General features: G+C 43.8%; 1 protein-coding gene across 2 annotated transcripts in view; it reads right to left on the bottom strand.

Moving 5' to 3' along the window:
• Positions 1–16,926, bottom strand: part of INTS4 (integrator complex subunit 4) — a 1,189,969-nt gene that overhangs the window by 992,225 nt on the left and 180,818 nt on the right. For both annotated transcript variants that reach the window (XM_044073339.1, XM_044073340.1), the window contains exon 4: positions 11,878–11,984. In XM_044073339.1, the coding sequence (XP_043929274.1) occupies positions 11,878–11,984 (107 nt within the window). The remainder of the gene's footprint in view (positions 1–11,877; positions 11,985–16,926) is intronic.

The following is a 16,926-nucleotide window of genomic DNA, read 5'->3' as shown; positions in this document are numbered from 1 at the left end:
CAGTCTGCATAGTTGGTAAAGGCTCTATCACCCCCCCAGTTTGTTTACATACCACGTGACTACTATGTCGTCTGTGAAAATCCAGAGGGGACCTGGATTCCACAAGTGAGAAAATAACTGTACAGCCTGAATGAGTGCCCTCATTTTTTTTCATACTGATGTGTTGCTTCATTTGTTTGGGGGGGGGGGGGGGTCCATTGACCCTGAACTGCTAAGACGTCTGTCCCTACACGCTAAGCTAGATCAGGTGTCTCTGTATGTAGTTCTTGAGTGGAAACAGTTGGTTTGAATAACATCCCTGGATTGAGCTGTACTCAAAAGACTCACCAATGTAAAACTCTTTTTAGAAAATAATGTTGTGGAATCACAGCGTCCAATGGGTAGCAAAGTTGAGATCAGAAAGACCTTGGGTACCACTGGATCATTCTTGTAAAATTTGGCAAAGGGAATCATGGGGGTAGAAGATGAAATGAACCCAGATACCTTAGAACTTCCCTAGCAGGACAAGACAGAAGTGGAAGGAGGGACTGCACTTGATCTTGTGGGAGAAATGCTAGCATGAGACACATGTCTAGCCTGCATCCCAGAAAGACTAGATCCTAGGCAGGAGTCAATGTAGACTTTTTTAGATTGACTGGGAAGCCCAGCTTCTGTAGAAGGGAGATAGTATAGTTGAGATGCCTTAATCAGTTTTCCTGAAAGGTTGCCTGACTTAAGAAGATTGTTGACGTATGGAAGTATCTGCAATCCCTGAGTCCTGCAAAAAACGACAGCTGGAGTTTGACACTTTGAAAACCCTAGGGGATGTAGATAACCCAAAATGTAAAGAAAACTGAAAGTGTGATGAACAAGCAGAGATCATGATGTACTTCTTATGAGCAGGGTGAATGGGAATGTGAAGGTACGCATCCTTCATATCCAAGGATACCTGAAAAGCTTGGGGTAAGATGAAGGGGGTAGAAGAGTTTGAAGGGAAAGAATTTTGAAAGAAGGTACCTGCAGAAAGGTACTGAGGTGAGGCAATTATGGAATGGGTCTCCAGTCTTCTTTTCTGGGTACTATGAAAAGTCTGGAATAATACATTTTTCATAGATGCTGTGGTGGTACAGATTCTACGGTACCTTGGTTGAGAAGACACTACTAAACAGGGGGAGAAGGTGCACCTGGTTGGAAGGAGGAGGAGAAGAAGGTGCACCTGGTTGGAAGGAGGAGGAGGAGAAGGTGCAACTGGTTGGAAGGAGGAGAAGGTGCACCTGGTTGGAAGGAGGAGGAGAAGGTGCACCTGGTTGGAAGGAGGAGGAGAAGGTGCACCTGGTTGGAAGGAGGAGGAGAAGGTGCACCTGGTTGGAAGGAGGAAAAGGACAAAAAGGTGCACCTGGTTGGAAGGAGGAAGAGGATGAGAAGGTGCACCTGGTTGGAAGGAGGAGGAGAAGGTGCACCTGGTTGGAAGGAGGAGGGGGAAGTTGAATGACTTTGAAGGTTGGAATTTCCTTCCAAATCATTCTGTAACCTTGATAAAAGATAGAAAGGACAGACTTGTCTGACGTGATGAGTTGCTCAGCTGGAAGGAAGGAGTTTAATCTTTTTGACAGGGGGAAGGGATGGACTGAGGGGTGAAGGAGTTAGCAGAAAGTAGTCAGGCTGATATGTCTGAAAAGGGAGGTTTCCCAGATTGGATCCTCTTAAAGGTTTGTTCAGAAATCTTTTCCTAGGAATCATTCTGCCTATCTCAGCTTATTTTGGGTCTGTACAAGAAAAGGAAGTGGGCTTAGCAAGACAGTTCCTGTGACACCTGGGAAATGATGTTACAAAGATTTGTTTGAAATATTGCAATGTTCGTGTTTCACTGTTGCAGTCATTACAACTGGGTTATCCTGCTGGCAGGCTACCCGCAGTCGGCCTGAGTTACAAAGTCTAGGTCTGGCATCGGTTGCTGTCGCCTCCTCCCTGACGTCAGTACACCAGGGGTACAAAATGCAGCCAACACCATTTTCTTCAGTCTTTCTTGCTGCTCGGTGCCCGAAGCAAAAGCAGTTCGCAAGTGCCGGTCGGCCAACTCCTGAGATTTTCAAATTCGAATTTCAGATCCGAAGTCTTCATTAAAGCTAAGTACCCCGTTGGGGAAACTTTTTTCTTGCTCCAGATGAATGTCAGAAAAAGTTAATAGTTGTATTTCTTGTGGGAAGCAAATACCTCATAAGGATTTTCATTCTTACTGTATTCCTTGCCTAGGCCCTGACCACGATGTTGCTTTTTGTCGGTTTTGTGCTAGATTTAACCAACGCACTATTAAGCGTCGGTACGATTTTGCATTTTATTATTTTGGCAGAAGATTTAACTATATAATGCCGTCAGAGCAACCGACAACCAGAGTTTATAAAAAGCGCAAAGAAAAGGACAGGCACCCGAGGTCCAAAACCGATGACGAGGTTTCCGCTAGGCCTGTCACCGGTTCTCAGTGAGGCGCTTTCGCAGCCCCTGACGCCCGCTACCTCAGAGCCACAGGCCGCTTCCGACTCCCACGTTGAGCCGACTAGGCAGCTGGAAACTCAAGGTATTGGACACTTGGAAACTATTCCCTCAGATGGGTCCGGAGCCGCTGAGCAGGCATCGGCTTCTGAGGGTGTTTTCAGGCCTACACAGTTATATGTAAAACCAACTTCAGCTTCAAAGGCAAAGACTAAAGCAGCTCTAAAGACAAAGAAACAAGTACAGCATTCTCCTAGACAGGCCTCCATGCCTAAAAAACAGATGCTTAAAATAGCCGAAGACCTAATTACTTTGATCAGGGGTTCCCATCCCCCTCCTGATAAGAGGCCTAGGCAAGAGATAGAATATGCATCTTCAGATCAGGTTTCCATTTCCTCTGATTCCTCTTCTGAACAGGAATATTCTCTTCCTCCCTATGAGGATTCTGATGCTGAAGAATCTATTCATTCAGCCTCTCCTCCTGAGGATTATTCTTTTGGGGAAACCCTGCATACTATGAGAGAGCATTTCCACTGGGAGAGCAAAGATTACTCAGAATCCAAGAAAAGGCTCAGAGATTTCCTTTTATTACCTCAGCACAGGCCCCTTGCTATTCCTCCTGTCTTAGACATTGTAGATGATGTATTTTCAGAGTCCGGACTCTCTGCCACCAGCTCCTGTTAAACCAGACAGATACTACAGGGTTTCTGATTCACATAAATTTCTTTATAAAAACCCTGCTGCAAACCCAGGAACTATCTTCTCAGGGTCCCAAAGGGGTCAAGGCTTCCACTGCAAAAAACCCTATACCCTCTGAAAGGGATTCAAGGGCCCTGGACAGATGGGGGAAAAAGATTTGTACTTCTGCTACCTTGGCTGTAAGAGCTTTAAATTGTCAATTTCATATGCTTAAATATCAGCAATATCTAATGTCTCTGCTTAAACAGAAAATGTTGACAAATTCAGAATGTGCAGAAAACAAAGAAATGCAGGATTTATTGCATGCAGCTGAACAAGTAGGAAAGTATACTTGGCAATGTGGTTTTGATTCTCTAGGGGCCTCTTGCAGGGCCGCTGTTACAGGTTCTGTCATTAGGAGACATGCTTGGTTAAAAGAACAGACTCTGCCCGATCATGTTAAAGCAAAATTATTAGATGCTCCATTACAACATGACACCTTGTTTGGTGTTAAAGCAGAAGAGGTGTTGAAGAAAATGGAGGACAAAGCAAAATCTATGCAAACAGTCAAGGATTTCTTACAGGTACAGCCTCCCAGATTTAGCAGAAACTGGCCTGCAAAGAATTGGTCCTTTCCAGTGTCAGACAGGCCACAAAGAGGCAGATACAGACGTCCCAGAGGCAGATCACAGCCCCAAGGCTCATACAGGCCTAAACAATGGGGTGCTTCTACCTCCAAAAGCGGAGAAGAAAAATCACAGCCATACAGGAAACAGTCTCAATGACTTTTCCCTGTCAGCACCAAGCACTCATCTTCTGGCAACTCCTTTGGGGGGAAAACTAGCACTTTTTGCACAAAATTGGCACATGATCACCCAGGACAAATGGGTCTTAAATATCGCATCCCAGGCCTACAGGTTCCATTTTCACACCCTGCCAAGGCCAAACGGTATGCCAGACCTGAAACGCAATCAATGGACAGAGGCACAAAAACAAGTTTCATCCCTCATGGACATGAGAGCCATTCAGCAAGTACCACAGCAAGAGCAGGGACTAGGATTTTACTCAAGGCTATTCTTGGTGCCCAGAAAGGACAAAACCTGGAGACCAATTCTGGACCTGTCTATCCTGAACACATTCCTGGATATTCCAAAATTCAAAATGTTAACTGCAGCAGCTTCTGCATGCTGGGCAAGAAGGCTTGGCTTGTGACTTTAGACCTAAAAGAGGCATACCTGCATGTCCCAATCAGACAATCATGCAGAAGATACCTCAGATTTATAGCTGGCTCAATGCATTACCAATTCTCTGCACTGCCCTTTGGCTTATCTACTGCGCCCAGGGTCTTCACAAAATGCCTGGCACCAGTAATTGCATTTTGCAGACAAAGAGGAATTCAAATATGTCCTTACTTGGACGACTGCCTTATTCAAGCAGAGAACAAGGACACTCTACTGCAGCATCTGGCGTTTGTAAAAACATTACTAACAGGCCTATGGTACACAGTAAACGCAAAGAAATCGAAACTCGTACCCTCTCAAGACATAATATTCCTGGGTGCAAGCTTAAATACAACTACCCAGATGGCTTATCTCACGCCAGACAAACACAGACAACTGAATACTTATTTCAAAATGTTGGCAACAAAGACCCAGTTATCTGCAAGAAAAATTCTGCAGGCTTTGGGCTTCATGGCATCCTGCATTTTGCTAATTCCATATGCAAGACTGCATATGAGGAAACTTCATGGTATCTAAAAAGTGTTTGGACTCAACATTGCCACAGCCTGGAAACAATAATTACCCTCATTCCCTGCCTGCAATAGGAGTTTCGATGGTGGGCAAAAGCCTGTCACCACAATACGGGACAGCAATTCACCTTACCCACGGCCAGGCAGACATTGACAACAGATGCATCACATTACGCTTGGGGGGCCATATGGCAGGAAAATGTATTCAGGGCACATGGTCCGCAAGTCAAATGCATCTACATATCAATCAAAAAGAGATGCTAGCAGTTCAAAATGCCCTGACAGCCTTCAAGGATCTACTTCATCCAGGACTACTAATAAAGACGGACAATACCACAGTCATGTGGTACATAAACAAGCAAGGGGGCACACATTCCTACCCCCTCTGCAGACTAGCCATGAACTTGTGGGACACAGCACTGACTTACCAAGTACATCTGCAAGGACAATTCCTGCCAGGAAGGATAAATACTCTGGCAGACGAACTAAGCAGAAACCTAATAGATCCCCACGAGTGGATATTGGATCCACAAGTGTTCAGAATGATAACAAGGAACTGGGGATGCCCGGACATAGACCTATTTGCCTCCCCTCACAATTGCCAACTACAAAGATTCTGCACAAGGACTTATCACAAGCAAGCATGGAAAGTGGATGCTCTATCTTTCAGCTGAAAAAACCTAACAGTATATGCCTTTCCTCCTCTGCCTCTCCTCCTCAAGGTACTCCTCAAGGTCGGACAAGAGAAGCCAAAAATGATACTGATTGCCCCAGACTGGCCCCGCCAGCACTGGTACCCAATCCTAAAGAGCTTGTCTCAATGCCCAGCTTGGACATTACCTCAAATTCATCACTTATTGACACAACAAGACAGTCAGATACTGCACAGCCAACTCAGGACCTTAAACCTGGCAGCATGGCGGATAATGTAGCCATTCAATACACACCCCTTTCTAAAGCAGTCATGGATGTGATTTTGGAGGCCAGGAGGCCTAGCACCAGAAAATCTTATGCAGAAAAATGGAAGAGATTCTGAGCTTGGAACCAGGCACAAGGTATTGACATGATTGTTCCAAATATTCCTCAGATTTTGCAATACTTAACTGAGATGCTGGATAAAGGCCTTTCCTTTTCATCAATTAAAATTCATGCCTCTGCCATTTCAGCTCATTACAATGCAGAACCACCTATGTTTTCTCATCCATTACTAAGACTCAGAGGGGCCAAAAACATAAGACCCCCAAGGAGAGCACCAATACCTGCATGGGACCTCAACTATATCTTGGAAAAACTTACACTGCCTCCGTTTGAGCCAGCCTCTGCAGCTGATATAAAATTCTTATCCTGGAAAACAGCTCTGCTCCTAACAATAACCTCCACTAGACGAATCTCAGAGTTACAGGCACTCATGGCTGTGAAATCTTTTATCATTTTTCATCCAGACAGGGTTTCGCTGAGGACAAACCCTACATTTATGCCTAAGGTAGTGACCAGTGTGGCCCTTAACCAAACAATTCACTTGCCTACCTTTTACCCAAACCCAAAGAATAAGGGTGAGAGACTTCTGCATTCTTTGGACATTCACAGACACCTACGCTTCTACTTGGACAGAACCAAAGCTTTCAGAAAGACTGAACAACTTCTAGTAGCACATGCTGCAGGATCACAAGGAAAGCCTATTTCAAAGCAAACTATTTCAAAGTGGATAGGCCACTGCATTCGTTTCTGCTATTCACAGCATGGCAAATCAGTGCCTAAGGGCATTAGGTCACATTCCACCAGAGCAGCAGCCACTTCAGCAGCCTTCCTCAGAGGAGTACCAACCAAAGACATCTTAGAAGCTGCAACTTGGAGTTCAGTGCCTACCTTTACAAAGTACTATCACTTACCTCTCTACTCTAAATCCAGGGCAGGCTTTGCCACTGCAGTTCTGCAGGGCCTGATAGCCTCTCCTAATCCTATTTAGCACCAGCCTCCCAACCATAGCTTTGGGATTCAACCCAACTGTAATGATTGCAACAGTGAAACACGATGAACATAGTATAGTTGTGTACACTCACCATAAATGTAGATGTTCAAGTGTATTCACTGTTACAGTCCAGGTTACCCACCCACCATCCCCCTTTCATTTACTGGGCCTTATCTGTACTTCTCTATTCTATACAACCTATGTGGTGTATTTGCTTGTAGATGAAGGAAAAGTTTTTTGGTTATGCACACTTATTGGCATTAGTGAACCTACCGTTTTAGGGCACCTGACATCTGGGGCAAGAAAAACTGAAGAAAATAGCATTGGCTGCATCTTTTGTACCCCTGGCTCACTGATGTCAGGGAGAAGGGGACAGCAACCGACGCCGGACCTAGACTTTGGAACTCAGGACGACTGCGGGTAGCCTGCCAGCAGGATAACCCAATTGTAATGACTGTAACAGTGAATACACTCGAACATCTACATTTATGGTAGGTACACAACTGTACTTTATTCTTCCTTTCTCGTGTAAAGATTTGAACAGGTCTGCAGCCACAGGAACAAACAGTTAAATCCCTGTTAAGAGGGCAGTCTAATAGCTTAGCTTAGATATACTCAAGATAGGACTGGAAATGAAACTATGCAAATCTTCTGATAACAGATCCAGTAAAAGCCACCTTAGAAGAAGCATCCACTGCATCATAGCTACATTTGATGGCATGTCTGGCCACCTGAGTAGCCTGAACCACCACAGAAATACCTTGCTGTTTAGTTTCAGAAACCTCAAACTCTGTCTACATTTTCTTGAATTCACCAAGAGCAGACAACAGACATTTTGTCATTTGGGTTTGATAACTCAATGATCTGATGGCAAGTATGGCAGAAGTGTAAACCTTCTTTCCATATCTGCGCATGGCCCTACTATCTCTGTCTGAAGGTAAAATATTAACAGCAGGTAAAAGTTTGGAAGGCTTATCAGTGGAGACAGAAAACACAGAAGAATCTGTGACAAAGGATTTTTATATAGTAACTTTAAATCCTCTGGCACTCTGTAAAATTTATCAGACCACTTACAGACCAGGGGCTGGGATTTAGGAGAGGTAGAAGCGGATGCAAATGCATCAAGAAAATCTTCCAAAACTGAAGGCACAGGTGCTGGTGTAGGAGCTCGTACCTCTTTGCACATCTGAAACTTGTCTAGATTCCTCTTCAAAATGCTGCATCATTTTTGTGACGGTTTCCCCAAGGGAGATTTCCTCAGCAGGAGGATTGAGGGATAATGTGTCTTCCATCACCTGAAGACATTTGGCCTGGAAAAAGAATTTGAAATGAACAAGGCAGAGTGTTGTTAATCTGAACCAAATCCTTCCTCCTCCTCAGAACAGGATTCATACCATGTCTTCTGAGGGGGGCTAGCAAGAAAGGAAGCATCAAGAAAGGAAGGAGGCTTGAGAGGCAAAATGGCCTTGTACAGGCCCCATGAAAACTCCATCTGTTCCTTTTCTTGAGATGTCTGAGAAGGAGAAACATTCTTTGTCTTTTGTTTCTTCTTAGGGGTGATGTCTGCCTTTTATTTTTACAAAGCATGATATATCAGAATCCTGGTATATGTAAAACAAGGATCCAGACACCTCTTCCATAACCAGGATTTGAGGTATGCTCTACAGTTCCTCAGAAACAATAAGCTTTGGTTCACCCTTCTCAACCATATCAGAATGATCGGTTGTACTGGATGTGCAGGAATCAGGTGCTATAACAGCCTCTGATGGGTTCAAGGTATTAACAGCCTGAGAAGTTATCATGCATACTGTGAGTTCCTGCAACCGCTCAATGAGTACACCACAGTCAGACTGTGTAGACAATGGTTCAGGCCTAGGGCTTTTGAATTTCATTTTTGGAGCAAGTGAGACGCTGCATACAGAAGGTTCTGCCATTTTGGAATGGGTGAGGCACCTCAAGGTCTGGGTCTTTAAGTGAAAGTCTTTGGCTAACAAAGTTTGCAGATGACTGCAAACTAGGAGCCATAATCGAAACTCCTACCGATGTGGACATACTACAAAAGGGCCTTACTGAGACAGATACCTGGTGTCAAAGCCATGGTCTGAAGCTCAATGCCAAAAAGTGTATTGCCATCCCCTTTGGTAAAAACTCTGTACCCATGAACTACCACATAGCTGGTAGTCTACTTAACACCAAAAATGTGATGAGACCTTGGGACACAAGTGGACAGTAGTCTCTCCTTTGATAATCACATCGCCACAGTGGTCAGGAAATCCTTCTACGTGGCTCACCTTATCACAAAAGGTTTCTCATCCGGAAAAAAAGAGGTCATTGTTCCCCTCTACTCATCACTCATTAGACCCATTATAGAGGACAACGCCCCTTTTGGTATGTACCTTACAAGACATCTACATCAACTGGAAAGGCCACAGAAATACCTCACAGAGAGGATTATTGGCCTCAAACAGATGCCTTACGCAGACAGTCTCAAAAACTCCAGCTTTACTCCGTTGCATATCGCCTACTCGGAGGCAATCACTGCCTAACATAAAAAGCTATGTCAAAACCCATTGCTGTTGGACATGCTCCACTTAAAGAAATCCCAATCCCTCTGAGCTACATGCTCTAGGGACGTAAACCTTGTCACCACAATAAACAGAACATGCTGGAGGGATAGATTCCTGTCCCAGAGACGTCCCATACTCTGGAACAGACTACCTATCTATGTCAAACAGAGCTCCTCATTAGCACTCTTCAAGAAAAATCTTGATGACTGGATAGGAAATAGGAAATTCACCCAGGGATCACTTCTGTGGCTCTGCTTGACAGGGGCACAGGAAAATAATTTTCTTGGGTGGCGAAAGCCAGGGTACATTTTTGGCTAGGCTTATATAGGCCCTAGGGCAAATAGCCTAGTACCTACCTATGAACCTATGAAAGATGCATTAATAGGGTTTTCAGAATAAAATGACTAACAAATCTGACAATTCTGATAGTTGTGTTCAGAAAGACAAAACAAGCACTGGGAGTGAAGGTCCTTATAAGAAATCTCCCTGCAACAATAACACTTCACTCTCTTAGTTGATATCTAACAGATTTAAGCACCAAAGTTAAAGGGAAAAAAGTAAAAGTTCCCCAATGGGCCATTTACCTCTACCTTCACTTATTCCGATAACACCAATGACCACACGAAAAGACCAATGGGAGAGAAACATGCCTTTGGACTAGCAGTGACGCAGAATGAGGATCCCATGCTTATATGTCTGCTTATGTACCCTGACACCCACTAGCTTAGGATGCATCAGATGTATGATCACATGAAGTTTTAGATGGCTTTGGTACCCCAGCCTGATGTCAGGTTACCCTGGTGAGATAACCCTATACTGGAATGTTGCAACAGTGATCTAAGAAGGACATCATACATGCACATTTAATTACTTATTAAAATACATGATAAATAACACTACCAACAGTGAAAGGTATGAAGCATCAACCAAGTACCACAGAAGGTGAAGTAGAGTACCTCCATAACTACCATTAAAAGCAGTCCAGGTGAGCATGTGGGTAAGCGTAAACTCCTTTATGGTCTAATCAAGATCCAATTTCCCTATGACCAGACCAGAAGGTTCTGCCATTTTGGATTGGGTGATGTTCGATGCTTTTCCTCAAAGAGCTAATTACTAAAACTTTCATTCCTTTTTATTTTTGAGATAAATTTCATAGCTTTGATGTCAGTGGACATATCAACACTAGTGGTTTAAAACCAGAGACCAATTTCAATGAGTAAAGATTCAAATACACCAGACAAAATAAAAAAAATCAGTTTTAACAACACACTGATAACAACTGAAATGTCTGGTCTGCACAGAAGCAAACAGAGCATGTGCAACAGCAAATACTACAAACTTCAAACCACACACATGCAAGCATCATTTACTTTTGCAAAATGAAGACCTTCTGATGTGTTAGTGTATGCCTGAGGACTCTCAGGCCTTTGTATGTATATTGCCTGTTTCGTGTTGCCTGCCTACAAGAAGCTGTGCAGCTGTACACTGTATGTTTCTGCAGTCATTACTGTTACACAACTGTTTTGTGGTCAGTTTTGCTGGTTATCTGCAAGTTACTTTCTTATACGTCCCATTTTTACAATGCATGTTGGGCATAACATCTGTGTTGGGTCTTTGTTCAGTTTGGGATGAAGATTTTATGGTCCCCTTAGGATACTGTTTTTGTGCGCCACACAACCGGGCAATAATTCCCTAAATATGCTGATGTACAGAGCAGCATGAATGCCGACAAAAGAAATGTGAGTAAATGTCTGCAAGAGTAAAATCTTGATGTCATGAATGTTCAGAGATTTTGGGTTTGTCCAACTGGACATTCATCAACTGGTAGATAATACAGTAATATGAAATCTGAATTAACGACAGATAAATGTCAGACAATCTGTCCCTGTGAACAAAATAATGCAAGCCAGAAGCTACAGTTAGTCAAGACAGGGTATGTTGGTTTTCAGTGGTACAAAACTGTGCTTCCTAAAAGCTGTCATGGCTAAATGAGGGCGATCAATGTCAATAAGAGTCAAGAAACTATTTCAGTTTACTTTTCTATCAAGAGTCTGGATGTGCACTGCCACGACAGGGTATAAATTACGTACACCTACACATTAGTCCATCTCCTGTAAGAGGCACATGACTATACTGAGGCTGGCTGGTCTACAAAACCCACTCCCCCCTCTTATTTGAGGAAACAGTATCTCTTGAGCAAGACCCACCACCCAACTGACTGTTCAGAGATTTAATTTCCTTGGTAACTTGAGTCACTGGTGTCCCCAATGAAATGCAACTAGTGCACCAGCAGGCCGGTTCTGTATACCTCATCCTGCCACACCAACAGCTTTCTGTTAATTACTCCACAACTAGTGGTCACAACTATGAAAGATAACGCACTGTTAAAACATTTTTCGAAAGTGAATAATTAGTAAAATTACTAAAATGACATGAATTCTTACCTTACATGCAATTTCAATCAGTCGGAGTCTGAGAGGCAAATTCTCCTGTAGCCGACTGCCAATAACCAAAAGGGTATCAAGTAACTGGCTAAGAACCTGATGGGATTCTAAAAACAAAAAGTGACATTTGACAGCAGGAATGACTAATAAAATGTTTGTATGGTACAGTAAATTAAAAAGAACTGTAAAACATACAAATCAGTTAGGGTACTTGTTTATTCAGTTGCAGATCACTTGTTTAAAGCTTACTTTTTACTGTATTCAGACAATCAAATTGAATGTTGGTGAACAGATGCTAAGTTATCCCTGAGTTCTGGTAACCTCGGTGGCAGTTTTATTAGTTAATGGAATAAGGGGAATATGGGGTATTTGCCCCACATTTTTTGTCATTAGAAGATCATCTGATTGGCCACCCATCATCAAACATGTTTCTCTCAAGTTGTCTACAACTGTACCAAGGCCATTAATTATCGATCAAAAGGACAAGTTCATAAGTATGTACTAGGCTAATGGCCCTGGAGCCTTTACAAGCCTAGCCCATTGGATTACCCTGGCATCATGCCACCCGACCTTAATTTCTAGTGCCTCTGCCGAGTAGAGCCACTGGAGTGATCCCCGGGGTGAATTTTCTATTTCCCATCCACTCATCAATATTTCTCTTGAAGAGGGCCAGTGAGGTGCTCTGATTGACATGTATGGGAAGTCTATTCCATAGTATGGGCAGTCTCTGGGTTATGAAACTGTCCCTCCAGCACGTTCTGTTGATTGTGGTAATGAGGCTGAGGTCTCTGGAGCATGTGGTGTGGAGTGACTGGGATTTCTTTAGATGTAGCATTTCTAACAGAGCTGGGTCAGATATGGCTTTATAAGTCAAGCAGAGATCACCTCTTAGTAGGTGGTATGAGACAGAGAATAGTTGGTGTTTTTGGAGTCTGTCTATATACAAGTGCTTAAGGCCTAAGATCCTCTTTGCGAGGTACTTTTGCAGCCTCTCCAGTTGTTGCAGGTGTCTAGTGAGGTACATGCCAAATGGGGCACTGTACTCGATGATTGGCCTAATGAGGGAAGAGTAGAGGGAGACAATGACCTCTTTCTTCCTGGTTGAAAAACCCTTAGTAATGACATGTGCCACACAGAAAGACCTTCTGACCACAGTGGCAGTGTGGTGGTCAAAAGAGACGTTGCTGTCAACCTGTGTTCCCAGATCTCTTATAACACCTTCTGTGTTCAGTGGACTACCATTGATGTGGTAGTTCATGGGAAATGGGTTTTTCCCAAAGGGGATGACGACACATTTTTTTGGCATTGAGCTTAAGGCCATGGTTCTGACACCAGTCTTTGGTCTCAGTGAGGCCTTTCTGTAGGATGTTAACATCACTTGGGGAGTTAATGATGACTCACAACTTGCAATCGTCTGCACACTTTGTCAGCCAGAGTCCCTTCATGTTGGACTGGACTTCTGAAAAGTAGATACCAAACAGGAGAAGACCCAGGACCCCACTCGTGACAGTTCGGCAGTCTGACTCAGAACCCACAGTGTGAAAGTAGCTGAGTCCATCTGTGAGCCAGTTTGCAACCCACCTAGTGATATAGAGGTTGATGCCTAGCTTAGTGAGGTTTTTCTATGATTCCTGAGTGGGGAATAGTATCAAAGGCCTTGGCCAGATCAAGGTAGGCTGTATGAATCACCTTGCCTTCATCCACACCCCTGATGACTGACTCAAAGAAGTTGACCAAGTTGAGCAGGCATGATCTACCCTATACAAAACCAAACTGTGTGGGATCCAGAGTTTGGAGATTCCCTGTATCTTTGTTTATTAGGTCCATGATGATGCATTCCATAGCTTTGCATATCAGACTTGCCAGGCTAATGGGATGATAGTTCCCAGGGTCTGTAGTTACTCCTCCTTTGTGTACAGGGATGACTATAGCAGTGCGCCATTCAGTAGGGATAAAGCCTGAGGTGAGGCTGTGATTGAACAGGGCACACAACAGGTGAGGTGCCAGTTCACTCTGTAGTTCATGTAGAACACAACTAGGGATATTGTCAGGTCCCATAGAGGCTGTATTCTTGGCCTTGGACAGTACTGTTTTAACCTCTACAGCAGTAATACTGGGTGCCTGGCAATCTACTGGTATTGTGACTGGTCCTTTGGTGGGGGGGGGGGGAGTTGGCACTGAATCTGTCGGCCAGTATCTGGCAATATCTTTTGGCTCTGTATAGGAGGTATCATTGTGCAGTAGCTCAGAGCAGATCTGGGTATTGCCATGGAGGTTCTTTACATAACTATAGAAGGCCTTGTGGCTACCTTTACTATCTGCTGCAATTCTGTTTTCATAGTTAGCTTTAGAAGATTTGATAAGGGATCTCTACTTTTTGTTGAGGCTAATAAGGGAGTTTTTCCAGTCTTGGGACTTCACCTTATTCCGCATAAGTTTCCTCCTTCTTTTGTAGAGTTTGTTTATGGCAGGGGACCACAATATTGGCTTCCTTTTTTTGGAGGAGAGCATCTTGGTTCTCTTGGGTATGGCGAGATCCATGCATTTGTGTATGTGTTCATACACTGCATTGGTGTATAATTCGGCGGTCATGCAACTATTCTCCATTCGCATGAGTGCCGTGAAGTTAGCCATCTCTGTACATAGGAGCACAAAGTTAGCTTTGGAGAAGTTTTTCATGGTGGTTACCTTTGCAGGGGGTGGGGTGGGGTGGGAGGGATGTGGATTTCCAAGGTGATTCGTTTGTGGTCGGATCTAACCTGGGAGGAGTTGACTGTAGAGCAAGGTAGCCCATGTTAGTAATGACCCAGTCAAGGATGTTGCTACCTCTAGTGGGGGTAAGAAGGAGCTGGTCCAGGGCATTGGAATTAAGGAATTCCAGGAAACGTTGTCCAAGTGTATTGGTACATGAGTAGTTTTCCAGTTAATGGAGGGGTAGTTGAAGTCACCCAGTATGAGTATGTTAGGTTGGACACTAATATTCTCCAGGGTGCTTAGGAACGTGGACTGAAGTGTATTGGGACATGGCTGGAGACCTATAACAGGCTACAACCTGAATTGCTGTCTTACCCAATGTTAGCTACACGTGATGCATCTCTGAAGCGTTATGTTGGGCTACCAGTCTGGAGGTGTGCGCAGCCTTTATGAATATGGAAACACCATCAACTTTGGAGCTTCAGTCCAAGTTCTGGGGCTGAAAGGTGTGGAATGAGATATAGCCTGGTAGTGCAGGGGTGCTTTCTGTTGCCTTGAACCAGGTCTCTGTTACAGCACAAATGTCGATGTTCTCCATTTTAAGGAGTGCTTCGAGCAAGTGCATTTTGAGATTTAGACTTCTAGCGTTGAGCAGCATGACCCTCAGATTGCATTTATTTGTAGCTGTTATGGTGGTAATTTGGTCTTTGGAACACCGCCTAAAAAAGGCATTATAGGGGTGGCAAGAGCCTTGGCCAGTATCCGGAAGCCCAGGGGTGACAGATGCAGGCTATCTCTGGAAAAGCATTGAAGTCTGTCAATCATCTCATCCCAGGAATTCAGATACTGGATACCCTTAGAATGACACCAGAAACTTAGCCAATTGTAGATATCAATCATTTTCTGATTGTACTGTGGTATCATTCTGGGTGATGCTAGGATGCTGCTCAGGGCTAGGGTTGTACCCGCCTGGGCTACATAATCCGAGGGCTCTTCCATGTTTCTTTTCATGTAGTCCAGGGAGGTACGTTTCAGGTCATTCACAACCACATGTTCAATGACAGTCATATTTGTACCTGTTGTTGACGGACCTGAGTGCATGCATTATATGGCGGATCCTGGCAGCTGACAGTTACTTTCTCTTTATTCAACCTAGTGAGTGGGACATCAGTGTGTGCCTCACTATCAAGTCACCTATGACTAGTGTGCTGGGCATGCTGTTTTTGCCTTAGGTGCTTTGGTTGAATGGCACACTGTTTAGCAGAGTTATGTGTCTCGTGATCAGTGTTGTGGTGATTGACTGTGTTTCTGCCTTGGAGGTCTCTGCTGTTTGGGTAGATTTTTACTGAGAGCCTCCACAAAGGTGGGTGTGTGACTTATGTTTTTATGTGAAGGCAGTGCTGGTGTGTATTCTGGAGGTCTATGTGCTCCATGTGGTGTGGTGCAAGTGTTGATCTCTCCTCTTGAACAGCTATTCCGGAGTCTTGGCTGGAGAGCGCGTGACTTCCAATTTGGATATATAAGTGCATCTCTCGCAAGTCTGAGTGTTGGGAGGTAAGAGGAGAGGGTTGTCAGTGTACATGAGGCAGTTGCTACATTGCCTCAAGATGCCCAACTTCACCAGGTTAACAGGAGAAAGTACAGGGAACTGACCTTTAGAAATGCCTGGAGGGGTGGGCATTAATAATCTGCATTTTTCTAAACTACATAATAACTGTTCCTTTATCTGCTTTCATGTATATATATTTTGTTTAATTTGTGTTTGCTTTTTTGCTTTTTGTGTTTTGTTTGATTTTTTGATTGTTTTTATTGTAAGTTACTAGTATGTTAATGGAGCTTTTCTCCTCGGGCCTCTGCTGAAAATGGACATGTATCCAGCCAGACTAGCCCGGTTAACAAATGTAAAATAAAATAAAAAATAAAAAAATAAGTACTGGAGCTGTTTCCTTGTAGAATGTTTAGCACTGCTAGCACTTTTGTGTGCTATAATAATTGCTACAAGAAGTCTGGTATGGTAAAGTGCTACACTAATAAGCCAGTAAAAGTGCAGGAGAAGAGACAACTACCAGATCTAAGGGGAAATTTGAAGAGCAGACTTTGGCACCTCTCAGGAGCTTACAAACAGTCCTGGATAGAGCAAATCTGTATCTGGACTAGACTAGTTACAGGAAAGGTGGGAAACAAGTGCAACACGGGCTTTTAAACCAGAAAGTTGAAAGATATGGAAAAAACTGCCCAAAAGGCCAATAAACTACAATTTCTCGGCCAGAAACCACTCCTCTTGTGGTAGATAGGCTACCTAAAGCTTACCACTCCCACTGATAAGCTAGAGGGCTTCCCTCCAACACAGAAGGG

Source organism: Protopterus annectens, chromosome 5.part1 (assembly GCF_019279795.1).
Source record: "Protopterus annectens isolate FY-2018-M chromosome 5.part1, PAN1.0, whole genome shotgun sequence".
NCBI classification, from domain to species: Eukaryota; Metazoa; Chordata; order Ceratodontiformes; family Protopteridae; genus Protopterus; species Protopterus annectens.
This window is presented reverse-complemented; position numbering and strand designations above follow the sequence as displayed.